This window comes from Bubalus kerabau, chromosome 3 (assembly GCF_029407905.1).
Source record: "Bubalus kerabau isolate K-KA32 ecotype Philippines breed swamp buffalo chromosome 3, PCC_UOA_SB_1v2, whole genome shotgun sequence".
NCBI classification, from domain to species: Eukaryota; Metazoa; Chordata; class Mammalia; order Artiodactyla; family Bovidae; genus Bubalus; species Bubalus kerabau.
This window is the reverse complement of record NC_073626.1, coordinates 180765353-180792911: the sequence shown is the minus strand read 5'-3', so window position 1 is coordinate 180792911 and position 27559 is coordinate 180765353. Positions and strand designations below refer to the sequence as shown.

Sequence of the window (27559 nt, the reverse complement as noted above, 5' to 3'; positions counted from 1 at the left end):
GGATTGGTGGAGGGAACAGATTTATTGGTTTCTTTTTGTTTGTTTGCTTTATAGGCATTATGACAACCCGGGGGTCAATTACAACATTCTCCATGAACAACTCTGCATCTTTGGGAACTACAGAGTATTCCTCCACAACTTCAGCCCCATCCAACAGTGGGAGAGACGATGGCCCTGCAGTTTCATCTAATGCCTCACCAAAAATCAGGAGGACAACAATGTCTGAGTCCCAGCAACATACAACACCAGTTGCTCCTCTAACTTCATCACCAACCGGCAGCTCTGCTGGATCCACTGAGCAGACAAGCCCAACACATGAGACTCAGGAGGAGAAATTAAATACAGTTATCACCACAACCTCTGAGGGCACGACACTGCCAAATTCCATGATGACTCCCAGACTGAAGGCCCAGGGAGGGCCATCCAGAAGCACAGCCTCATCCAGCATGGCCACAACAGCAAACCCCTCGAAACAGAACCAGAGTGCTCCAGCTGCAGCCCCATTCACATCCAGCTGTGCAGCCAATGGACTGGAGTCATCAGTGGCAGCTGACTCTTCAAAATCAGCCACAATCACAACTCCAACGGCTTTAAACACATCAGGCATTGACGTTACGTCATCAGGGTCCATAACAACCACTGTCTCTGAGATGTCAGCTACAACCTCCCGAGCAACATTGGACAAAACCACTGATGCGATGGAATCTTTACCTGTGACCACTCGTGCCGTTACTCACACCATTTCACTAACCATGACCACCCTGGAGACAACTGTTTCTGGAACAAACATACCTGGGGCTCAGGAAGGGGTAACTACAGCTGCACCCTCCACCCTAACAACATCCTCCACGATAAGCACGGAGTCCGAAAGACATCACAATACCATCATGCAAACACCTTCCTCTCCAATGGAATCAGCCCCCAGTGCTGGTACTGCCACGACCCCGTCACCGGAGACAACAGCTGCTCATTCAACAAGCCTTACTCCCATCTCCCCAGGGACAACAAAATCCTCTGCCAGGACTGGAGTCGGTCAAGTGTCCCCCAGACACACCGGGAGCAGCAGTCCTGGAGCAGAAATCTGTGCTTTGGATGAGTACCTAGCTGACAGTGGAGGTTGTACGTGCAATAACAGCTACTATGTCCACTCAGGTAAGTCTGAGGAACTCCCGACAGTGCAGCTAAGAACTCTGCACAACTCTGTGAAGGCCCAGATGAACTAAGTCCAAAGGGCATGGGAGAGCTAGTGAGGTTTAGACATTGACATCTAAAGAGTCTACCTGGGCAGAGGTGATTTCCGGTGAGAGCAAGGGTAGCTAGACGTGTGAATTTGTCTTAGTTCGGGCTGGTATAACAAAATACCATGCATAGGTTGGCTTATGAACAACAGAAACTTATTCCTTACACTTCGGGAGGCCGACAGTCCGAGATGAAGGCGCGGGTAGCTTTGGTATTGGGTGAGGGCCCGCATCCTGGTTCAGACAGCTGTCCTCTTAGAGTGTCCTCACAGGATGGAAGGGGCAAGGGAGCTCTCTGGGGTCACCAATCCCGTTCATGAGGGCTTTCCCCTCGTGACCTAAGTGAAGTGAAAGTCACTCAGTCATGTCCGACTCTCTGCGACCCCATGGGCTATACAGTCCAAGGAATTCTCCAGGCCACAATACTGGAGTGGGTTGCCATTCCCTTCTCGTGACCTAATCACCTCCTAAAGGACCTACCTCCTAATAATGTCACATTGGAAATTAGGATTTAACATATAGGTTTGGAGGTGGTGGTGCAAACATATGGTCTACAGCAGAGGTAGAATGGGCAAGTCATCAACCCTCAGCCCCCAGGATTCCAGTGACTGATCTGAGATTAAGCCTTCCTGGGGGGAGTAGATGATGAGCTACCAAAGATAAAACCCCAGCAGAGGCCTGGAGGGCTAAGCAGGGAAATGGGAAAAAGTCTTGTTGAGGCAAGACAAGTGTAGCAGATATTATAGAAAGGTGGAGGTCATGGGATCTCCCTGTGTGAGTAGCAATGCAACTACCTCTCAGGCTCAGCCTCTGGCAGGGCTAAAGCTGGGTCCTGGGAACCAAACATATGCCCCCTACAGTGGAAATAAATCTAACCCCCCCAATACTTCAATTTAATAAAACTCTGATTTTTCTAAAAAAGACTACTTTTTTTTTTTTTTATGCCACGCCATGCAGCATGTGGAATCTTAATTCCCCAACCAGGGATCCAACCCACACCCCCTGCAGTGGAAGCACAAGAGTCTTCACCACTAGACCCCCTGGGAACTTCCAAAGCACCAGCTCTTACATTGCAGCCCATGCCTCTGACCAAACATGTCTGCCAAGATAGAATCAAGGAGCTTTTTTTTTAAAAAAAAAAAAAGAAACAAAAATCTTTAAATTCAAAGTAATAAAGCAAGCCCAGAAATGTTTAGTATTTCCATGATATTTTACTTTTAATGACTAACTGTGAGCGGTTCATCCCAAATTCAACAGCAAGTGTGGAAAGTGCAGACACACAAAGAATAGAAGGCTTAAATATTAGCTTCTCCTTCATCACCCCAAACATGGTGCCTGACATGTGTCAGAGCACTGTGTGGTGCCAGGGGCAGAAAAATCCATGCTAATCGATTTAACTATAATTAATTAATTAATTTAGAAAACTGAAAACATGGAACAAAGCAAAATTTGTTGCCTTGTGAAGCCAAGAAATCCTGAAAAGGACGTGAAGATGCGTTCCTCTCTGTCGTGACTCTGAGTGGTGCTCCCTCCCTCCCTCGGCTGTCTCTCCAGGAGTTTAGGCTTTTACAAGACAGAAAGAGCTATTGAGTTCAGACAGTTTAGGTCCCTCAAAAACCCCAAGGTCCAGGTTACCCGTTGGAATAAGAAGGAAATCAAAGAACAAAGCAAATTATTATCTCCTCAAATAATCTTGCCAGGCAAGTAACAGAAGCCAATGGGTTGGAGAAGGGCAAACAGGAGAATTTATTACAAGGGTGTCTCATGAAGCCCAAGGGTAGGCTCCAGCCAGGGTCCCCCGGGACTTGGAAATATGGATGCGGTGGCAACCAGCGAGTCACCCCTCTCTCCTCTCTCAGTCTTGCTTCACTCCCTTCGGTACCCACAACTGCTTTGTTCCTCTCTCCAAACACTGGCTGTTCCTGCATCTCAGCCCACAAGGCAGGAGAGGGCTGCCTCACAACTCTCAAGCCTTATTGCCTCCTTTCAGGCTCAGTTCCTGGGAAAGAGATTCTGAGTGGATCAGCTAAGGCCAGGGATTAGGGTCCCCGGTGCAATCATGGCAGAGGGGTCTCTCCTCCCATGAGGGAGAGTCTTTAAGGGAGTGGTTATGGGTTGGACCCCCAGATTAGAACTAGTACCCCTGCCCATGGCATCACCTCGGGAGCCTCAGGAAGCTCTGTCCTGGCTCTTATCCCCCTACAGAACTATCCAGGGCATTGGTGGCTCTGCGCTGCCAGCCCCAGAAAATTGAGGTGGTCCTGAGCAGCTGCTTCCTGAAGACGCGCCACTGGATCCTGGGGAAAGGCGCCTTTTCAGGATGCTCCAGCGTCAGCAAGTCAGAGGAGGGTCGCAGAGCCCAGGTCTTCACCGTGGAGAAGAAAGAGGGTTCTTGTGGACTCCATCTCTCTGTGAGCAATCTGGAAGGGATCTTCTGACAGGAAGTTGGGCTGTATGTGTGCTTCGGGGGAGGGACTGGGAAATGAATGACTGATACCAGTTGTGACTTTATTTCAATTGAAATGAAGGATAATTCTCTGGAATGAAGTCAAGTCTTAGCAATCAGACTAGTCTTTTGGGGGAGGAGACCATGTTGTCTCTCATCAGATTAGGAATGCCTTTATAAATGGTGCCATGTTGGATGGATTGGGAAATTGATTTCCAAACTTGTCAGCCACAGAATCCTTTAAAATAATAACTACCACAACCACAACCAGTATTTATTAATGTCTTACTGTGTGCCGGGCTTCCCTGGTAGCTCAGATGTTAAAGAATCTGCCTGTAATGCAGGAGACCCGGGTTCAATCCCTGGGTCGGGAAGATTCCCTGGAGAAGGGAATGGCAACCCACTCCAGTATTCTTGCCCGGAGCATGGCTACAGTCCATGGGGTCACAAAGAGTCAGACACGACCAATTGACACACACATACTGTGTACCATGTGCTGTGGGTCAGAATCTTTTTTATATGCAATGTCTCGCTAAATCTTCACAATAATCCTGTGAAGTTTCCATTTTACAGATGAACAATCTAAGGATCAGAGAAGCTGAGGGATTATCCCAAGTCAGACAGTTAGTTATTAACCGAGCTGGCTTGTGCTCCTAACTGCTCACTATGCTGTTACTTCCTTTCCTGGAAAGGGCTCTTATGAAAAGCCAAACATAAAAAGAAATATATAAAAATAGAGCAGCTCTGATTGAATGCAGCAGGAGGAAGAGTGCCCTGCTGGATCAGCTTCCCCCTAACACATAGGTAGACTTTAATGCCCCTTCAAAGAGGCCCTGGAGCTCTCTGGGCTCAGTTTGAAAACCAGAGTTTGTTACAATGGTGGGGTAAGGTGGGTGATGTAGTTCCTCCAGTATCTAGTTCTGCCACCCACAGATGGGTTCTCTTGCCCAAGTCAATAGCACAGAGTTGACAGTTTCAACATGTAATAGATAAGTCCATGGCTTTGCCCCTAGAATTCTCTGCGTTCTTTTTAAAATAAACTGCTTGATTTACAGCAATAAAACAAATCATTTTGATTTGCTTTTAAGAAATCCTGTGGAAAACAACGAAATATCAAAAAAATATCCGAATCTTGGGATAAGGACCAGGCATCCGCAATTTTAACAAGTCCTACAGTGATTCTTTTATTTTTTTCCAGGAAATTCTAAAATGCATGTTGAAATTTGAGAACCACTGACACAGAGGTTAAGAACATGGGCTCTGGGATCAGTGAGATGTTGAATTCTGGCATTGTTAGTTGCTTTGGGCAAATCTTTTAACTTTCTAACCCTCCGTTTACTCTTTTGGGAATTCCCTGGCAGTCTAGTGGTTAGAGCTCTGTGCTTTCACTGCTGAGGGCCTGGGTATAATCCCTGTTGGGGAACTAAGATCCTGCAGGCGCACTGTGCAGACAAAGAAATAAGCCTCAGTTTACCCTTCTGTAAAATGGGACTAATAATGGACCCCCCCCTCCTCACAGGGTTGCATTCAGACCATAGTGCCTGGAATATAACTCATGCTCAGTAAACTTTAGCCATTACTCTTTTCTTGGCCCCTATATTTTGGCCGCGGGATTTTCCACTAGGGATCAAATCTGCATCCCCTACAGGGGAAGTGCAGCATCTTAACCACTGGACTGCCAGAGAGGTCCAGGCTTTGGCCATTCCTCTTGTTTAAATAAACAACTTGTAACAAACGATGATGGAAGACAGAGATTCCCCAGGAGATCTGAGGGTAATGGCTGCCTCCCGGTTTTTTCCAGATCAACAAGAGCCATGCCCTTTATTCTCTGGAGGTGCAGCTTCTGAAATCTCACCCTGATGCTGCCAATAAAACTGACATCATGATGCTCAGCCTCAGCTGCACGTACGCTCTGGTGGTGAATGTCACTCACCCCAACCCAGTAGTCTCTTTCACGTGAGTTCCTTTTCATCAGCTGCCTCTCTGGCTGGGCCCTGCAGAGTTCCCACTGCTACCTATAATCGACGCAAAAGGAGTCAACACCCTCCGGATGTTGGTTCCCCCCGCCATGCCCACCCAGCAATCATAGGTACCTCTTGGACTAAGATTCAAAGTATTAGTGGAAGAAAAAGATGCTTTTATGAAGTAATACATTATGGGTTGTTTATGTAAATTACCTGAGGTAGGATGGCTCAGATATCTCCAATGGCCCTGGGGTCTGAGGATCTATGATGTGGCCCCTCACTTTTTAGGAGGTCCAGGAAGAAGGTTAGCAAACTTGCCCCTCCACTCCCTTCCCATGGGCTTCCCTGATGGCTCAGACAATAAAGAATCTGCCTGCAATGCAGGAGACCCAGGTTTGAATCCTGGATTGGGAAGATCCCCTGGAGAAGGGCATGAGTACCCACACCAGTATTCTAGGCTGGAGAATTCCATGGAGAGAGGAGCCTGGCAGGCTCAACAAAGAGTTGGAATGATTGAGCGACTAACACTTCCCTGCCCCTGGTTCTCTGTGGCTACCAGTGCTCTTTGAACTAAGGTACAATGCAGAGGGTGAGTGATACCCCCGGCCTCTGGGGTTTTGTAGTGACGGTCTTATTGCCATCCCTCTCCAGATATATCACCATCCATATTTTGGGCACTGGGGACACCATCGTCATCCTGGGCATCTACACAGACCCCCAGTGCTTGTCTCCACTTGAGAACAGACCAGCTCCCCTTCACAAGCCTCTCTACGTAGTCCTCAGAGCGACAAGCAGTGACCCAAATAGATTTGCCCTGGTGGTCAATGAGGTCTTCGCCAGCACCAGCATCTCCAGGAGTGGTGCTGTTAAGGCCACCCACTACTTTGTGAAGGAAAGGTAAGTACCCGTGGGGCCCTGGTAACCTCCTTTCGCTGCTACTCTAGCTCTTGGACTGTAGCTTGGGCTGGGTGGTTTTATACCCACGAGCACAGGTCCTGTCACCCTTCTCTGTACTGCTAATACGTAAGCAGGAGGAGAAAGTAAGTGCTGGGTGAATGTTTGTTGAAGAAAATGCAAAGATTATTATCATTTCCATGTTTCAGATGAGTAAATTAAGGTGATGGGAAATGAAGTCCTATACAAGATTACAGCCAATTAACGCCACTCATTCCTTATCTTCTTTTCTCAAACAATTACTGAGGGTTTACAGTCATAAAAGTAAAAAACGAAAACAAAGCTAACATTTCAGGGTACGATACACTACCTAATATATTTGACATTTGAACAGACACTGTTCAAATCACTTCGCATATATTAATTCACATAAGGCTCACAACACACTGTATGAGATAGTTATATTTTCATTCCCATTTTATAGATGGAGAAACTTCGGCTCAGTTCACACAACTCGTAAGTGGTAGACCTTGCTAAGTGGTGGTTCAAGTCCTTACCCTCAACAGCTCATGGTCAAGGGAACGAGCCATGTCTCCTGCCTCCTGGTTTTATTTCATTATTATTAACAAGGGTTCACAGAGCACAGTAATCATTCATCGCCTCATTTGTTTCTGAAAAAACCCTGTGAAGTATTATTTCCTCCACTTTAAAAATGAGAGGATTAGAGGATTCAGAATTTAATGACTAGACCAAGGCCATAATGCTGATCTACTCATGCTTCCAGAGTCCTGGTTCTGAGACACCACCAAATCCATTCTACCATGCAATTCTTCCTTTGTCAGGAGGAAAGAAAAAGTGAAAGTGAATCATGTCTGACTTTTTGTGACCCCATGAACTGTAGTCCGCCAGACTCCTCTGTCCATGGAATTCTCCAGGCAAGAATACTGGAGTGGGTTGCCACGCCCTTCTCCAGGGGATCTTCCCCAGCCAGGGATGGAACCCGGGTCTCCTGCATTACAGGCAGATTCTTTACCATCTGAGCCACCAGGGAAGCCCCTTTGTTGGAGAAAAGAGAACCTAGTGATTAAGGGTATGGGTGGCACTGCATCCAGGTTGCTACCTGAAGGAACTTGGACAACCTACTTAGCTTTTCTAAGCTTCAGTTTCCTCATCTTTAAAAGAAAAAAAGGACAGAATTCTCAGTCCAGTGGTTAGGACTTGGCGCTTTCATTGCCATGGAGCTAGGTTCAATTCCAACCACTGAGATCCCACAAGCCACATGATGCAGCCAAAGATAAAAGAAGTAGAAGAAAAGGACCGTCAAGGGGGGAAACTAGAATGGATTTTATTGATAGTAAGCTTGAGTTTTGGAATAAAGAGAGTGAAAGTGAAATAGCTTATTCATGTCTGACTCTTTGCGACTCCATGGACTGTAGCCTCCCAGGCTCCTCCATGTATGGAAGTTTACAGGCAAGAGTACTGGAGTTGGTTGCCATTTCCTTTTCCAGGGGATCTTCCCGACCCAGGGATCGAACCTGGGTTTCTCACATTGCAGGCAGATGCTTTACCATCTGAGCCACCAGGGATAAAGACCCAAGGGTGAAAAATACTGGGCTTCACAGGTGGCACTAGTGGTAAGGAACCTGCCTGCCAATGAAGGAGACACAAGAGACGCAGGTTAGACCCTTGGGTCAGGAAGATCCCCTGGAGGTGGGCATGGCAATTCACTTCAGTATTCTTGCCCAGGAAATTCCATGGTCAGAGGAGCCTGGCGGGCTACAGTCCATAGAGTCTCAAAGAGTCAGACATGACTGAAGCAACTGAGCAAGCAAGCAAGCTTGAGTCCTGGAATAAAGACCCCAGGGTATAAAAAGATTACACGGGCTTCAGAAAGTACACGGGAGAGAGGTCATAGAGGTGATTCCCTAAAGCCCAAGGAGGTAGCATCTGTGGGGACAGGTACTTTAGTGGGAAGATAATTTGCTCTCCCTTAGGCTTTTACATTAGCTGTTTTCTCTTCCTGGAATCCTCAACGCCCTGATACCTATATGGAAAATTCTCATCCCTTTAGTCTTTACTTAAAGGACACCATTTCAATGAAGCCTACCCCATCCTTGCTATTTAAAATTGCAACTATCGTCCACTCATCCAGTCTAGATCCATATTTCTTTCTTCTACTTATCACCTCCTATTATATACTATGTTACATGAGCTCATTTACTTTTTTTTTTTTATTAAGCTATTTATTGTGTGTCTCCTCTTACCCACAAGAGAATAGGAGGTTTGGTCTGTTTCATTCACTCAGTTCCCTGAGTGAACTTTCTCCCAAGCACCAGGAACAGAACCTAAGCACAGTAAGACTGTCTGCCCACGGACTCTATCCCAGTGTTATCAGTTATAGTGAAGGGGTTACATTTAGGTTACTGTCACCTCAAAAAAGTCACCATGACAACACCATGAACAGTTCAGGCCACTACCTCCAAATCCCTGAGCTCATAATTTTTTGTGTCTATCAGAGTTTGCCACCAGTAGCTGAGGTTTCCTTTTTTTAATGTGCAGCAGCTGATAAGTGATCACTGATAAACTACGTCCAGCGAAGAAGCGCACTTTACTGAAAGGGGAGGGCCTTAGAAAAACACACATAAAAATAAAAGGTCATCTTGCCTTAAGTTACTACCACCACATCATCAAAATAATAATAGAAGTAAGAGAGGAAGGAGAAAAAGGAAAAGACAAGAGGGAGAGAAAAGACGTTTTTTAAAAAAAAGGAAGGAGGGAAAGAGAAAGAAAGAAAAAGGGGAGAGAGGGAGGGAAAGAGGGAAGGAGAGAAAAATGAAGGGAAGGAGAGGGAGACAAGGAGGGAAGGGAAGAAAAGGAGGGAGAGAAAGAAGTAAAGAAAGAAAGAGGAGGGGGGCAAAAGTATTGTCCTCCTATGACTGATGTGAGAATACAATGAAATAATGCACATGAATTTTCATCATGAGACCCAGCATGTACACCCACACCAGACAAGCCAGAAAGGGGGAATCAGTGTTTGCCTGGGCTCCTAACCATGGGGACGCTGCCTCTCCCGACAGCTGCCCGGTCAGCAAGCGGCTGCTGGAGGGCCCGCGGGCCAACGGGGCCTCCCTGGAGGTGAAACTGGCCTTCAACCCGTTCCGCCTCTTGCCCAGCGATGCACTCTACCTGCACAGCCGAGTGACCCTGTGTGACAAGCAGGCAGGACGCCCGTGTCTACCGGTGAGCGGGCAGCAGTAGGTGCTCCACGGGCCACAGCTGTGGGCGGCTAGCTGGGGAGCTGGGCTCCCTGCAATTCCTTCACCCCGAGGGTGGGACTAAGGCGGGGCCTGGAGGACGGTGGTGCTGGGGCCTGGCCTGGCCTAGCCTGCCCAGGGCAGGGGGCCTGTAGATTGATCCTAAAGGGCAGGATTTTGGTGAATTCAATGGGGCAACCAGGGCATCTCAGGCAAAGGCCCGACCAGGAAGGGTGGAGAGAGACTTCCCTACCCTTCTGCTTTGTCCCCACAGACCTGTAGAAAGAACAGTCTACCTGGGAGGAATCGAGCCTGGGAGATCTCAACCCGGGAGGGCCGGGAGAGTGGCAGTGGCTGGCTGGTGTTCGGGCCCATTCGATTAAGTGGTAACTGGATCATTTGGGGGCCTCCTTGGCTCCTCTTCCATATTTCCCCACTGACCTGTTCTGAGATGCCAACCCTTTCACCTCTTCCTACCATACTCTTCCCTCAATTCCAGTCTGTGTCCTCCTCCTTGACCCCTTTGCTCTGGAGAGGTCTCCTCTCTCACCCCATCCTGGTTCCCTTTCTCACTCATTAAACTTTTCTCCTCCCATTCTCTCTTTTCTGCCCACCCCAGACCCATTTTCTCCCAGTCTGTTTATCTCTTGTGCCAGTCTGCTTTTGTAAACCCTCCTGCTAGTCTGAAACCATCTCTCCCTTTTCTCTGTTTGGTGACAACCTTCCAAAGCTCTGACCCTCACAGGAAAGTGAGAGTCTTCTTAGTAAGTCTATTCTTTAGAGGCAGAAGGTTCATCATCACAACCTTCTGAGCCCATGCTTCAAGAAATGGTCCTTTTGCTTAATCAAATAATGCATGCTGCTGCTGCTAAGTCGCTTCAGTTGTGTCCAACTCTGTCCGACCCCATAGATGGAAGCCCACCAGGCTCCCCCGTCCCTGGGATTCTCCAGGCAAAAACACTGGAGTGGGTTGCCATTTCCTTCTCCAATGCATGAAAGTGAAAAGTCCGAGTGAATTCACTCAGTCGTGTCTGACTCTCAGCGACCTCATGGACTGCAGCCTACCAGGCTCCTCTGTCCATGGGATTTTCCAGGCAAGAGTACTGGAGTGGGGTGCCATTGCCTTCTCCGAAAGAATGCATAAATGACACTAAATAATCCGCAGAGTAGAGTATTTAAGCCTAAAAAGTTTAAGCTTAATCTTTCTTCGTTTGCGGTTTCAGAGTCCAGTGCCTCCAGCCCCAGGAGTCTGGCAGGTTGGTACCCAGGGATTGCTGTGACAAAGTTCTGATGGCTGCACCAGGGTCTGGGGTGGATCTTATCTCTGCTCAATAGTATGTGACTTGGGAGAAGTTATTTACCCTAAGTCTTAGCTTTCTCAGCTATACATGGCAGAGTTGTCATTTGGGGACTGTTTGTAATCATAACGTTTTATCCCTTATCAGAACCTGAGGCTATCCAGAAATGATTTAGAGTAGGGGTTGAAATGTCAAGATACAAGGCCAGGAAGGAAATGACAAGTGAGGGGGTTGAGTGGAGTCCACATTGAATGGAGAGTTCATCTTTGTATCTCCATCCACCTCACCCCCAGACCAGCAGTGGAACTGCCGCACAGTTGTTGTTCAGTCACTAAGTCATGTCCAACTCTTTGTTACCACATGAACGGCAGCATGCCAGGCTTTCCTGTCTTTCCCTATTTCCTGGGGTTTGCTCACACTCATGTCCATTGAGTCAGTGATGCTATCCAACTGTCTGAGTACTCAGGGCCACGCAGTGAGCCCCAGGAAAGCTTTGTTGAAAGAATGCATGAATGACTTACTAAATAATCTCCAAAGTAGAGTGTTTAAGCCTAAAATGTTTCCCAGGCTCACAAAGCCACCTAATTCTGCTTTAAAATCATTTCTTTCTTTCCTACAGGATCCTGGATGGCCATCTTTCTTCTCGCGGTGATAGGCTGGATGCTAGGATAAAATCCTATCCAGATACTCCCCCGAAGCTCTAGTCCTTAGCCTTTAGTTTAGTGGCCTGAGGCAAGCATAGGGTGGAGGAAGATATAGGGGAAGGCAACTAATCTGTCCTCTTGTTAGGGACCAAACAGGTTGGGGGTGAAGATGGAATCCATGTGTGACTTATTAAACTGTCTGGTAAGGATTGTAGCCACTGAGTCTTGGGCAGTGTGCTTCCTCATTTCACCTTCCCTTCCTATCTCTGGAACTCTTCCAAGGGTAGGTTTGTACTGCTCAATATGGTAAGGTGTAGGCAAAGGTTATGGCCAATAAACAGCAGAGAACTTTCCTACTTTATTTGACTCCTTTTCTGTTATCAGACCACAAAGCTTCAAGGCTTTATGAGGAATGGTGTATGTGTTTGTGTCTGTGTGTGTGTGTGTGAGTGTGTGTGTGTGTGTGTGTGTATACATACATGTGAGAAGTAACTTTGTTCTCTGTGGGTCTCGGTTCCTCTATTTGTAAGATGAAAGAATTTGACCAGATGATCTTTGCTTCAACATGGGGACTCCATGACTCTCATTCTAGGTAAGCTGCTGGGCCATGGCCAACTGGTTCCAAGTCTCCTTTCTTCTGCAGAATTGGCAAGAACTATTCAATTTCAGAATTAGGATTTAATGTGTCAAAATAGGGCTTCCCTGGTAGAGAATCTGCTTGCAATACAGGAGACCCCAGTTTGATTCCTGGGTCAGGAAAATCCCCTGGAGAAGGGATAGGATACTCACTCCAGTATTCATGGGCTTCCCTGGTGGCTCAGATGGTAAAGAATCTGCCTGCAATGTGGGAGACCTGGGTTGGGATGATCCCCTGGAGGAGGGCATGGCAACCCACTCCAGTATTCTTGCCTGAAGAATTACATGGACAGAGGAGACTGGCGGGCTACAGTCCACGGGGTTGCAAAGAGTCAGACATGACTGAATGACTAAGCACAGCACAGCCGGTATGAATATAATATTATTCTGATCATTATTTCCAGCCTCATTAACTCCCCTTTCCTAACAGAGGGTGGATATATGCAACAGTGTGCTACCATTTATTCATTCAAAAACAGGTTGGAATCTACTGGGGATTCAACAGCACACAAAACACAGGCTTTGACCCTACAGAGAGGATAGTTGAAGGCAGGAAGTACCACTGCATGGTGTGAACCACAAAGCAGGACAGGCTTTAGAAGCTGACAGAGGTGGTACTTTCACAAAATCCCAAGAAGGCCCTATGCCTGTTTTGTTGTTTCATTTTTAAAATACTGCTTTTATTTGTATCTATAATCATTTTGAACTGTGGTGTTGGAGAAGACTCTTGAGAGTCCCTTGGACTGCAAGGAGATCCAACCAGTTCATTCTGAAGGAGATCAGTCCTGGGTGTTCTTTGGAAGGAATGATGCTAAAGCTGAAACTCCAGTACTTTGGCCACCTCATGCAAAGAGTTGACTCATTGGAAAAGATCCTGATGCTGGGAGGGATTGGGGGCAGGAGGAGAAGGAGACGGCAGAGGATGAGATGGCTGGATGGCATCACCGACTCGATGGATGTGAGTTTGAGTGAACTCTGGGAGTTGGTGATGGACAGGGAAGCCTGGTGTGCTGTGATTCGTGGGGTCGCAAAGAGTCGGACACAACTGAGCGACTGAACTGAACTGACTGACAATCATTTTAGAAATTAATTTCTTGGGGAAATATGTTGTTACAAGCAACTAAATTAAAAGTCTTTAACATTTCATTTGCAAAATCTTGTTATTTAATGATTTAACAGCTCCAGAAAAAAAATTAAGTCAAATGATCAATCCATATTATTTTTTCAGGTACATAAAAATCACACACATTAAATCAGTACAATTAACTACATTTCATTGGGAATTTATATTCACTTTATGAGTCTGGAGTAGAGAGACCTTTTAAATAGCCCTGTTGCCCACATTTAAAATATCTCCCAGTCAGGATTTCCCTCATGGTCCAGTAGCTAAGACCGTGCTCCCAATGCAGGGGTCCACATTTGATCCCTGGTCAGGGAACTAGACCCCATGCTGCAACTAAAGATCCCATGTGCCACAACTAAGCCACCAAATAAATAAATAAAAATATTTTAAAATAAGTAAAATAAAATATATCCTAGGGAATTCCTTGGCGGTCCAATGGCTAGGACTTGGGGTTTCTACTGCTGAGGGCTCAGTTCAATCTCTGGTAGGGTAACCAAGATTGGAACTAAGATCTTGCCAGCCACAGGCTGGGGCAAAAAAAGAAAATATCCTAAAGTATAAGGGGAAAATACCATTGACTATATTATGCTTAAATATCTCAAAAAGGAAACAGAACGAAACAAAATAAAGTTAAAAGGAAGCTATTGAACTTAAACTGTGTTGAAAATTGTGAATATTCTCTGAAATTAGAGCCAAAAATCTTCATTAAAATATAAATGGGGGGGGGGGAACGTTTGAGTAGGGAGGCAAAATTGATCCCATACCCTTCAATCTGACTCCTGGTCACAGACTGACCATGGCCTGTTATGTAACCAGATCAAGTCCTGACCCTGACAAGACAGTGACCCTGATCACAACCTAACTCCTGGTCACAATGTGACCCCCTGTTTCAGGTGGGAGTACTGATAGGTGGTGAGGAATGGAGTAGGCTGGGATTCCGGAATGAGCTGTGTCCAGTTTTTCAATCTGCACAGGCCCAAGAAGGCCACTTCAGGGCCCGGTGAGCAGCGCTCCGCCCAGAAGCGAGACCAGCAGAAGCGCTGAGGCGACGGCAGAGAGCGGCGACTGGCTCATGCGCAGAGAGATCCGTCCGTTCCCCGCGCCGAGGGCGGCGTGCAAGGGCGGGACGCCCGCGCGGCCCTACTTCTGATTGGTTGCAGATGGGCAGAAAGGGGCGGGGCCGGGGCGGAGCGCGCGGCGCGCGGCCTGGCGGGCGTGTTAACGGCCGTTAGGCAAGCTGAGGGGGCTGAGGGGGCCGAGCCGCTGTCCGTGGCGGACGAGGTCGCAGCGGTTGGTGTTCCTGAGTGAGGGGTTTTGCTGCTCGCTTTCAAGCCCACGTAAGTCCTCCTCTCTCCCGGGCCTTCGTTGGACTGACAAACCCTGTGCCCTCCTTGGAGAGCCCCGGCAGAGCCTCGGGCACGGTCGACCTGCCTCCTTGGGGGCCGAGGGAGAGCGAAGAGCATGCGCAGAGCGGCTGAGCTGCCCGCCTTGGGTCTCTCACGCTACGGCTTTCTGAAATAACGTCCCCCGCTTTCATCGCCTTGCTCTCTTCATCCCTCATTCCACAGCAATTGCGGGACCTCTGTGAGGTACAGTCCCGGTCCCGGTCGCCAGGGCACGGCGGGAGGGAAGTTCCTTGCCCTCTAGGAGCGCGTAGCCCTGCGAGAGTAGACGTCAACCGGGTGGTTGTGCCGGGTGGAGAAGTACGGAGCGCGGAACCCTAGGCACCAACAGGTCTGAGGGGGCGGGGAGCCCTCCCCGAGGAAGCGAAGTTTGAGCCAAGATTTGGAGCATGAATAGAGAAGGAAGGCCGGAGGGACCGAGAGTGCTCTTGAAGGCGCTGGGATGGAATTTCTGAGCCGGCACTGTTTTGCTTCCCCCTCCACAAGCTGTTTAACAGTGTCTGGAGACGTTTTGGGTTCTCACAACTCTGGGATTGTTCCTGGCATCCCATGGGTAGATAGATGTCAGGGGTGCTGCTGACAGCCTGCAGGACAGCCCTACATCAAAGACTTACAGACTCCAGTGTCAGTAGTACCAGGATTGAGGATCCCTGCTATAGACAGGGAGGAGCTGGTTCTCTGGATGCACATCAAGTGTGTTGAAGCTTATTTATTCAGTAGAGGGTGTTCAGCACATTAAACGGAAGGATCAGAACCCTGTTTGTCTTCTGCACTAGTCTACTTCCACCACATGGCACAGAGCCAGGCAAATAGGCACTCAGTAAATTTTGGTTGATGAATTGAATACTGTGTGCTAGGAAGGGAGGGGTGGTGATACAAGGACGATTAAGATAACCATGCTTCATTTCTTGCCCTTAGGCCTTGTATGTTTTATAATAATTTGATGGTGTGGTGTGTTTCAGGACTCCTTTGTAAAGACAACATCTTGGCAAGGATTTGGCTTCTCTTTAGATCTGATTCGATGAATGATCAAGGCGATGGAAATTGTGTAATGCTGTGAGATTCTTAGTGTGTCTGTGTCAGCTGTCTGTGTATCCCTTCAAATCCTCTCCGGTCTTGATGTGGTTCTCTCAACAGCTGCCAAATGTATTCCACACTAAGATTATAATTCTTCAAAGGAGGAATACTTAACAACAGTCAAAATCTAGTTCTTGGATAGCAACTTGGGAAATAGAGCTTGGGTGGTGACCAATGGCAAAGTGAAGAAATTATATGAGCTGCCCCAGCTCCTAAGTGCTTTGGGACTTGCAGCTCTGGCTATGTCTGAGACAGAAACTCCAACTTGTGGTGGCTTAGTAACTACCTCATAGGTTTGATGTGAGTATTAAACATAAGACATGATACTATAGAATCTTTAGCACAGTGCTTGATGGGTAGTAAGGACTGGCATACCTCAGAGATATTGTGGGTAGGGTTCCAGACCACCAGAATAAATGGAGTCACACAAATTTTTTTGGTTTCTCAGTATGTATATGTTATGTTTATACTTTACTGTAGTCCATTAAGTATGCAATAGTATTATGTCTTTTAAAAATGTACATGCCTTTATTAAAAAATACTTTATTGCTAAAAAATGCTAACCATCATCTAAACCCTCAGTGATTTGTAATCTCTGCTAATTTGCCAGTAGAGGATTCTGCCTTGGTGTTAATGGCTGATGACTGAATGAGGTGATGGTTGCTGAATGTTGGGGTGGCTGTGGCAATTTCTTAAAATAAGACAACAGTGAAGTTTACTGCATTGATTGACTTTTCCTTTCACAAACAATTTTTCTATAACATGCAAAGCTGTTTAATGGTATTTTCCCCATGGTGGAACTTCTTTCAAAACCAGTCTGTCCTCTCAAACCCTGCTACTGCTCTATCAACTAAGTTTATGTCATATTCTAAATCCTTTGTTGTCATTTCGACAGTCTTGACAGCATCTTGACTGGAAGTAGTTCCATCTCAAGAAACCGCTTTCCTCATCCATAAGAAGCACCTCTTCATCTTTTAAAGTTTTATCATGAGATTGCAGTAATTCAGTCACATCTTCAGGCTCCACTTCTAATTTTAGTCCTCTTGCTAGTTCTACTACTCCTGCAGTTACAATAGTAATATCTAAGTTCACTAATCACAGCTCACCATAACGGATGTAATAATGTTGAAAAAGCTTGGAATATTGCAAGAATCACCACAATGTGACACACAAAGTGAGCAAATGCTGCAGGAAAAAAATGGCATCCATAGACTTGCTCGACACCAGGATTGCCACAGATCTTCAGTTTGTTAAAAAAAATGGAATCTGTGAAGCTCAGTAAAGTGAAGTGCAATAAAAAAAAGACGTATGCTTGTACTTACTACATGTTGAGTTTGTTGAATGAATTGTTCTGTAGTTTAAACAGCTTTGAAAGTAGAAATTATCAGTGTTGGGTTCTTTTCTTCTGTCTGCCTGCATTCACTTTTACCTCTCTTGGCTGTATAATTGGCTATTTGTATTACTTCTTATGTATTCATTTCTCTCACTTTTATCTCAAGAAGTCTGTCTCTTTCAAATGTCTCTTAAAATTTCCACCAGTAGCCCATCTACTTGTAAACTTAAGTAGGAAGAAGTTAAGAATTATTTATTCTGTACTGTATTACTTCTTATGGGAGTTTTTTTGAGATTTAATTTACATAAAATTCAGTTTTACGTGTGTGCAATTCAGAGGTTTTAGTGTACTCACAAGCTTGCGCAGCCATCATCACTATCTAATCTCAGCATTTTGTTCAGGCTGGTCAGAAACTCCCTGCCCTCCTCTTATTCCCCAGCAACCACTCATCTAATGTCTTTATGGATTTGCCAGTTCTGGACACTTTATATAAATGGATTCATACAATATATGGCCTTTTGTACTTGTCCTCTTTTACTTAATGTATTATTTCCAGTGTTCATCCATGTTGTAGCAGGTATCAGTACTTCATTCCTTTTTTGCTGCCTACTAATATTCCATTGTATGAATATACCACATTTTATTTGAAAAAGAAAGTGAAAGTCACTCAGTTGTGTCCAACTCTTTGTAACCCCGTGGACTATATAGTCCATGGAATTCTCCAGGCCAGAATACTGGAGTGGGTAGCCTTTCCCTTCTCCAGGGGATCTTCCTGACCCAGAAATCGAACCAGGGTCTCCTGCATTGCAGACTGATTCTTCATGAATTGAGCTGTGAGGGAAGGCCACGTTTTATTTATCCATCAGCTAATGGACTTTTTTCCCCACTTTTTGGCCACTTTATAATGCTGCTATGAAGATTAATGTACAAGATTTTGTGTTGACATACATTTGGAGCTGCTGAGTCATAGGATAAATCCATGTTTTAACTGAGAATTCTTTTGTTATCCCATTTTCAACTCCTCTGAATTTGGAAAGGTTTCTGAATTTAATGGGCCAACCTTTTTATATTTTAAAGAAGGGGATGATATTGACCGGTATCACTAGTAGGTAGATCATCCTTCAGTGTCACCGTAAAACACTGAATAATACTAGCCATAAATAGAAACTGTTTAACTGCACAAAGTTTCTCTTACCCAGTATGTGGAGACCTGGGATTTCAGGGGATCGTACAATTTCTGTTGTAGATGCAGTGAATTAGGGTTTGTTGTTGTTACTAAGAAAAAACTGCAGAGGTCAGTAAAGCACATTAGGGAAAAAGTACCATATAGCCTTTTTTTTCCTTCCAAAGTTAAATTTCACCTCTAAGAATTGTGTTCTGTGGGTAGAGTTTGTCCCAGACTCTGAAAGTCAGTCATGTCCGACTCTTTATGACCCATTTTGCATTGCAGGCGGATTCTTTAACAGCTGAGCCACAAGGGAAGCCCAAGAATACTAGAGTGGGTAACCTATCCCTTCTCCAGGGGATCTTCCTGACCCAGAAATTGAACCATGGTCTCCTGTATTGCAGGCAGATTCTTCACCAACTGAGCTATCAGGGAAGCCCCATGGGCTCTTATAAATTCAAAGTTTCTAAATTCATAATTTATCTGCCAGGAATTGTACTCTTTCACTTTTTATTAACATAAAATGTTAATATGCCAAGTATAATAAAAGCATTAATAAAGCACTTAATATGTGTCAGACACCATTGTAAGTTAATCCTAAATGAGAACAAATTAGGTCCTGTTTTTATCCTCATTTTTATAGGAAGGAGCTGAGGCACAAAGATATTAAGAAATTTGCCCAAGATTACACAGCTAATACATTGCTCATTTGTTGTTCAGTTGCGTCCAACTCATTGTGACCCCATGGACTATAGCATGCCAGGCTTCCCTGTCCTTGACTGTCTCCTGGAGCCTGCTCAAACTCATATCCATTGAGTTGGTGTTGCCATCCAGCTATCTCATCCTCTATTGCCCCCTTCTCCTCCCACCCTTAGTCTTTCGCAGCATCAGGGTCTATTCCAACGCGTTGGCTCATGTCCAACTTCAAGCCTGAGCTGTCTGAGAGTCAGTGCTCTGAGCCACTTCTCTTACTCTGTGCTGCCTCTCAAGTACTATACATACACAAGATATTATTTGCTATTATTAGTTACAGCTAATTAAAGCTTTTGTTTGTACAACTAGTAATCAGACTTACACTGAATTCTTAGATCCTACCATTAGAATAAATATAAATGTTTTATTTAAGTAATGGGGAAATGGGAAGAAAATCTCATGTTCCCAGCAAAGGATTGGAGTTCTGCTTTTGACCAAGAATTCTGTCCATCATTGTACATCATATGACTAACTTTCATTACTGGAGGAATCGGGGAATTCATTTTATGTTCATCAGGATTGAAGCTATAATACTTTGCTGTTGTTTTGGTTACTTAGTTTTCTTCCTACCTCACTCTTCCATCCTGTTCCAGCAGGTAAGAATATCTTTGGCAGCTTTTTAATTAAAATAATATTATTTTTAATTTTTGCAATAATCAGAAGGGTTCTAGACCTTATAGGATCAGTATTGGGAATCTCTGTTTGGTTCTAGGTGTTTTCTTCTTGCTTTGGGAGAAGTAGAGTGAAATATTGGGAGTTGCTTTGCCTTAAAAAAATATCCTTAGGAGTAAAACATGTGGAAGAATACTTGAATACTTTGTATGCATTTGGCAGTTTCAGCTGAATGGGAATGAATTACAGGGAATTAAAAGATAATGGAGAGATCTGACTGCTTCCTTTATTTTACAGCTGGCTCAAGTAACTGTGTTCATGGCCATGCAGGAGAAATACCCAAGTGAGAGGATCTCTCATGCCACCTCACCAGGTGAGTAATCAAAGTTTTCTGGATTAAATTCTGACCATTGGTCTGTTATTTTATAATGGAAATTTCCTTAAAAGGAAATACTGAACAAACAAGCATCCACTGAAATGCTGGTAACAAAAGAACAAAAATGAAATGGGGCTACATTGAATAGAAAAATAGATCTCTCTGAGAGAATAACTATTTATCTCTCGTGCTACATGGCTTCCAACAAGACCACGTGATTGATTATTGAGGGGGGCATATAAAGGATTGGAACAAAACGACTTTGGAACATAGTTCCATTTGAAATCAGAAAAACACAGCATAAATTACTGTGGTCTATGTTGTCTTTGTAGTCCTGTGGGTGGGTCAGTCATCTGCTAGCCCACAAAGATGGGAATTCTTCTTGGATGCCAGCAGTCTCACTTATGTTGTCACTAGAGACTCAGAAATTTATCTCTAGAATGGATTTAAAGGATTTTGAAAGCTCAGTTGATATCCTAAGTTATTATGTTAAAAGTATATAGGTATATTTTATATATATATTAAAACATGTAAATATATATATACACTCAATAGACAACATTAAGTGAAGGGCTTCCCATGTGGCTCCGCTGGTGAAGAATCCACCTGCAATGTGGGAGACCTGGATTCGATACCTGGGTTGGGAAGATCCCCTGGAGAAGGGAAAGGCTACCCACTTCAGTATTCTTGCTTGGAAAATTCCATGGGCAGAGGAGCCTGGAAGGCTCATACACACTCAATAGGCAACATTTAAGTAGATATGGTATATTTAAATAGGAAGTACCATTTTAGAAAAATAACATTTGCATTCTGGTACATTTATGAAGAAAGAATACATTTATGGAACTAATGATATGTTTTCTTTAAAAACCTTACAGTGCCTTATAACAGACATTTTGACAGGTATGTTATTTTCTTCTAGGCATATGGCCTTGCACTATTTATTTTCAATAAACATTAAGCACTTTGAAAAAATTCAAGAGTCATTCAGCAAATGTTTATTGAACATCTGCTATGCACTGTCTTAGGACTAAATGTACAGTTTCTTAGGACAGCTATGTATAGTGCAAGTTTTAGAATGCAGCAGTTCCTGTCAGCTCACTGCCTTTCTGTGCATTGTTCACTGTGGTCTCTTGTTTGATTGATCATGGCCCGCAAGCTGGTAATAGGACACGTGGCATAACACAGAACTCACACACTTCAGATAATCAGTCTCTGTAATTGTACCAAAGCACGCTTTCATTTCAGCAAATCTTTCTTTTAGAATTGATATTTGGAGTGGCTGACGAGGAAGATGATAGAAGTGAAGAAAAAGATTAGTAGTAGTAACAGGGAGTGGTTTCCAAGATGAGGCCCTCAATGGATTTTCACTGTTTCAAAAAACATGACAAACTATACACTGACTGGAGAGATAATGCCATATAGACTCACCAAGAAGTCAAATTTCTTTGCTTCTGGCTAGAATTTTGTTAGTTTAGTATAGTAACACTGGCTAATCTTACGCTGATCAGAGGCTCTAATTTTTGGCTGTGTTTTCTACTAAAGATTGTTACAGATTACTGTGTATATATAGATGCTTTCAAATCAGACAGTCCCCTGAGACCCAAAGAATAAAAGGAGTTCTTGGGGAAAGTGAGAATATCTTCGGTAGAAAGTAAAAGTAAGGGTAGCGAAAAAAAGAAGCAAAAGTAGATTGGTTCAGAAGGTGGGAGAAGCACTAAATTCAAATATCATTTGCTTCCCACTAGATCATAGAGTGTGTAGAAACATATTTTACACACTCAGATTCTGACACTTCAAATGGATAAGTAGCTGCCATTACCTGTTTGTTTACATGGATCATCTCAGATAAAGTTTAGAAAAATTACAGTGATTTTTAAAAAATAATTTGAATTTAATTCTTTGCTAATATGTTCTTAAATCAAGTATTTATTGAACAATTCCTATCTACCAAGCCTCAAACAGCAAGCTGACAAAGTCAGATAAATTTCAGCAGTCTTGTTTCATCTTACCTGCTCAGAAATTTTTGTAGTTCCTCTGCATTGCCTCCCAGAACCCTTCAGATTAACTTGTAAGACTTGCCTTGATCTGGATTCACTCTGCCCAGAAGGATACCCTGATTCATTCCCAAGTGGTGATTTTCAAAGGACACTGGATTGCATGTTACCCTGTGGAGCATTTAGAAACCTATGGGGGTATTTTCAGGTTTCACAGTGATGGTGGGATGGAGTGAGGTCTGTTACTGGCATTTAGGGGATGGGGAAGGACTAGGGATGCTTAACCATCCTGTAGTAGGTAGAGTATACATCGAAGAATTGTCAGACCCAGAATGCCAAGAGCACCTGTTGAGAAACCCTGTAAGAGGGAAAAATGTGTGTATTGAAATCAGAATAACATGGGTTCAAATCTCAGCTGTATCTGTAAAATAGGGATTATAATACTTTTCACTAAGTAGGTAGATGAGACCATGTCTGTAAAGTGCTGTGGCTTCTAGATTTCAAAGAATGGAGCCACTGTTAACTATTACTGTCTCAGTACTCCTGGATCCTTGGTAGGTCTTTTTTTGTGTCTTTGAACATTCTCATCTCTTATGCTATTTCCATTTAGATTTAACTAATTCAAGGACTTCCCTGGTGGTTCAGTGGTTGAGAATCTGCCTTGCAATGCAGGGAACATGGGTTCCATCCCTAGTTTGGGAACTAAGATTCCACATGCCTTGGGGCAGCTGAACCTGTGTGCCACAACTGCTGAGCCCGAGTGTCTAGAGCCCGTGCTCTGAGACAAGAGAACCCACTGCAAGGAGAAGCCCAGTACCACAACTAGAGAGTAGCCCCTACTCGCCACAACTAGAGAAAGCCCACCTGCAGCAATGAAGAGTCCCCATGCCACAACAGAGACCCTGTGCAGCCATGAATGAATGGATGAATGCCTAATTTTAAAAAACATCATTAAAAAAAATAAAGTTAACTAATTCAGAGTAGCTGAAATAGGCCCAGGAGGAAGAAAGGGGTGAGGTATGGCTCTTCTCTCACAGGTTTAAGTGATTTTTTAAAAAAAGTTTTGTGGAATTGCACGAGCTGATTCACATTAACAGTGGGAAATGCTGGTTGTTTCAGGTTCCAGCGTGATTCAGAAGGGCAGTTCCCTGGGGACTGAATGGCAGACCCCAGTTATCTCAGAGGCCTTTCGGAGCCGCTTCAGTCGTTGTTCAAGTGTAGCCGACAGTGGGGACACAGCCATTGGCACATCGTGCTCGGACATCGCAGAGGGTAAGTTTGAATTAATGATTTGATTACCAAAATATGTTGTCGTTTTCAAATTGTATTTCAGGTGTATTGTCATTTCCAGAATATTCATAAGTCAATTTACTCAGAATCTGCTTGATTCTTCCTATGCTATTCTCGTCACAACTGGTCCCTTCCTTTCAACTTCTGCTATTTGTCCTGCCTGAACAGCTTCCTAATAGGTTTCTTGGCATCAGGTCTTTCCCTCTCCTGCCAAATTAGTCTTAAATCCTGATTTCATAGTTTCCCTTTCCTGCAAATCCTCAACTGTTTCTGTTACTTGGAGGATAAAGGTCAGAGTCTTCAATTCTGTGATCTGTCCCTGTCCCATTCACACTTTTTGTTTGTTTGTTTGTTTGTTTATTTTTGGCTGTGCTAGGTCTTCGTTGCTGCATGGGCTTTTCTCTAGTTGTGGAGAGCAGGACTTATTTCTAGTTGCAGTACATTGGCTTCTCATTGCAGTATCTTCCCTTGTTGGAGAGCATGGGCCCTAGGGTGTGCCAGCTTCGGTAGTTGCGGCTCCAGGGCTCTAGAGCACAAGCTCAGTAGTTGTGGGCACATGGGCTTAGTTGCTCAGTGGCATGTAAAATCTTCCTGGACCAGGGATTGAATCCTTGTCTCCTGCATTGGCAGGTGGATTCTTTACCACTGAGCCACCAGGGAAGCCCCAGACATATTTCTTACTGTCCTCAGGTATGTTGTCTTAACTATGCTATGAAAGCACAGAAAGCACAGAACTGTTGTGTTTTTTTTGATACCTGAGCTCTTTCCTTCTTTAATCTGGACCCATTTGTGCTATTCTCATCTTCTCTTGCCCCTCCCCACTATGTTGATCTTATTTTTCATGATTTAGTGAAGTGTCTTGACCAAACTTTGCACATCTCTTTCTCCCATTACTGATCTTCCTTTTTGCAATCTTATACTTTATTTTTTCTGCCACTGGTTTTTGCACTTAAGTAATAGCTGTTAGGCTGCTTTGTAAATAATATATCCCAATAAAAAATTAAAAAGAAAAAACAGCAAAAAGCTGTAAGGTTGTACTTTACAAGATTTTTTTTTGTCTTTTCTTTTCATTTAGATGGTGCATTCCTAGGAGGACAGAAAATCTAGTGATAATAATTAACTACTGTTTATCAAATACTTTATGATGAATACTGCACTAAATTTTTTTTCATTAATACCATTAAGAACTCTATGCATTTTTTTTTTTTTTAAGCACTGGGTCTTAGTTTTGGCACTTGAGATCTTTAGTTGTGACATATGAGATCTAGTTCCCTGACCAGAGAACAAACCCTGGCCCCCTGCAATGGGAGCATGGAGTCTTAATCACTGAAGCAACAGGGAAGTCCCAAGAGATATTTTATTTCCAATCTACAAATGAGAAAGCTGAATTTCAGAGTGATTAAATGAGCTGATTAAAGTCACAAAACAAATTACTTTGGTACTTTATCAGATGTCACACCCACTTGGATGGCTATAATCAAAAAGATAATAAGTGTTGGTGGGAATGTAGAGAAACTGGAGCCTGTACATTGCTGGTGGGAATGTAAAATGTTGCAGCTGCTTTGGAAAGCTGTTTGGCAGTTCTTTAAAAGATTAAACATAGAGTTGCATCATGGCGCAGCAAATCTACTCCTGGGTATATATACTCAAGAGAAGATGAAAACATACATCCACACAACTTGTAGACAAATGCTCATAGCAGCATTGGTTAATAATAATAACCAAAAAATGGAAACAACCCAATGTATCAGTTAACAAATAGATGAATAAAATGTTGTATATCCATACTGTGGAGCAATAAAAAGAAATGAAGTATGAATACACCCCACAAACTGGATGAACTTTAAAAATCCAGTGCTGAGTAAAAAAAGCCATGCTGAGTAAAAAAAAGCCAGACACAAAAGACCACATATTATATGATTCCATTTGTAAGTGTCCAAAATAGGCCAATTTATATAGAGACAGAAAGGAGATTTAGTGGTTGCCTAAGGCTATGACGGAGAAGGCAATGGCACCCAACTCCAGTACTCTTGCTTGGAGAATCCCATGGACGGAGGAGCCTGGTAGGCTGCAATCCATGGGGTCGCTAAGAGTCGGACACGACTGAGCGACTTCACTTTCACTTTTCACTTTCATGCATTGGAGAAGGGAATGGCAACCCACTCCAGTGTTCTTGCCTGGAGAATCCCAGGGACCGGGGAGCCTGGGGGTCGCACAGAGTCGGGCACGACTGAGCGACTTCACTTTCACTTTTCACTTTCATGCATTGGAGAAGGAAATGGCAACCCACTCCAGTGTTCTTGCCTGGAGAATCCCAGGGACCGGGGAGCCTGGGGGTCGCACAGAGTCGGGCACGACTGAGCGACTTCACTTTCACTTTTCACTTTCATGCATTGGAGATGGAAATGGCAACCCACTCCAGTGTTCTTGCCTGGAAAATCCCAGGGACAGGGGAGCCTTGTGGGCTGCCGTCTATGGGGTCCCACAGAGTCGGACACGACTGAAGCGACTTAGGAGCAGTAGCAGCAGCAAGGCTATGAAGTTAGAGTAAATGCAGCATGACCTCTAGAGGGTAAAATGGTTTCTTTGGGGATGATGAAAATGTTCTAAACTTGATTGTAGTGATGGTCACATAATTCTGTGAATATACTAAAAAAACATTGAATTGTGTGTCTTAAGTGGGTGAAAATTGTATGGTATGTGAACTATATCTCAGTAAAGCTGTTTTGTTTTGTTTTTTTTTAAAAAACAATACAAGATATTTGGGAAAATATCTTGTATTTTGAAGAATAAAAAACTAGTACTGACTCCTGGGCACCTGGCATTTGATTTGATAGCTATGTGTATATGGGCACAGTGTCAATAAATATTGAGTAAATGGAATAATAGATTTTAATAGACAGGACTTTAAAAATCACTTAATCCAGTTTATTTTTGCAAATGAGTAACAAAAATTCCACACAGGGTTAAGTAACTTGCCTAATGTCACACAGCTAATTATCAAATTCAGATCTCCCACCTGTAGTATTCTTTCCATCACTTGTGTAATCAAAAGTGTTAATGTCAGTGTACTTAGGACTTGTTACGGTTTTGTCTACATGGGCAGTCATAGGATCTTTTTCATTTTGACTAAATAATTGAGTTTTGAAAAATCAAACAGTTGTCTAGATTTTTCCCCCTGTTGAATTGACTGGCTGTATCTCATCCAGTCAAATTGTTACATAGATTGTGTGTAACTCTGCATGCTTTTTATATCTTTGGGGAAATTATATTTATATTTCCTTCCTAGTACATTTTTATTTTTAATTTTTTTGTCTGAGTGTGTGGCTTGTTACCACAACTGATCTCAGTTACCCAACCAGAGATCAAACTTGGGTCCCCAGAGGTGAAAGCTCAGGGTCTTAACCACTGGACCACCAGGGAATTGCCAGTCATGTGTTCTTTTTTAAATTATAGTAGTCTTGACATGGTGGCCAAAGCCATTGGTCTAGAAGTTTCTTTTAAAAGGATCTAAGGTTTCTTTTCTGCCATGTTATATACTGTGGTCTTAATTTTATTTTTTGCTTATTTTGTTCATGACTATATCTTGGTTTATTTGGAGCCCAGGTGACAAGAACATTTGTGACTGGTATAAAATATAGTTCATTAGGTGTTCTTTCTTTCTATTTAAAAATTTTTTTCTTTTATAATGGACTGCAGCTGATTTACAATGTTGTGTTAATTTCAGGTGTATGGCAAAGTAATTCCGTTATATATACACATATATCTATTCTTTTTCATATTCATTTCCCATTTAGAATATTATAAAATATTGAGTAGAGATCCCTGTGCTATACAGTAGGTCCTTGTTGATTACAATAGTATATTAATCCCCAAATCCTAATTTTTCCCTCCCCTTCACCTTTCCCGTTTGGTAACCATAAATTCATTCTCTAAGTCTATGAGTCTATTTTCTGTTTGTAAATAAGTTTATTTGTATCATTTTTTTAGGTTCCACATATAAGTGATATTATATGATATGATATTTATCTTTGTCTGACTCAGTATAATAATCTC

The 27559-nt window shown here is 43.7% G+C and overlaps 2 protein-coding genes across 3 annotated transcripts in view; both read left to right on the top strand.

Moving 5' to 3' along the window:
* Positions 1-752: 752 nt before the first annotated feature.
* Positions 753-14647, top strand: LOC129647360 (uromodulin-like). The gene is made up of 9 exons (XM_055574491.1): positions 753-930; positions 1000-1152; positions 3444-3649; positions 5486-5640; positions 6300-6545; positions 9620-9782; positions 10071-10332; positions 11020-11052; positions 14472-14647. The coding sequence occupies exons 1-9, from the start codon at positions 753-755 to the stop codon at positions 14645-14647; spliced, it is 1572 nt and encodes a 523-aa protein (XP_055430466.1).
* A 9-nt stretch (positions 14648-14656) lies between these two features.
* The window catches only part of CEP85 (centrosomal protein 85), a 36648-nt gene continuing 23745 nt past the window's right edge, over positions 14657-27559 (top strand). The window contains exons 1-3 of one of the 2 annotated variants that reach the window (XM_055574039.1): positions 14657-14834; positions 20138-20213; positions 23333-23485. In XM_055574039.1, the coding sequence (XP_055430014.1) occupies positions 20159-20213; positions 23333-23485 (208 nt within the window). In that variant the 5' untranslated portion in view covers positions 14657-14834; positions 20138-20158. Of the gene's footprint in view, positions 14835-14863; positions 15087-20137; positions 20214-23332; positions 23486-27559 lie in introns of those variants that run through there. The other variant, XM_055574040.1, reaches the window with a different exon arrangement.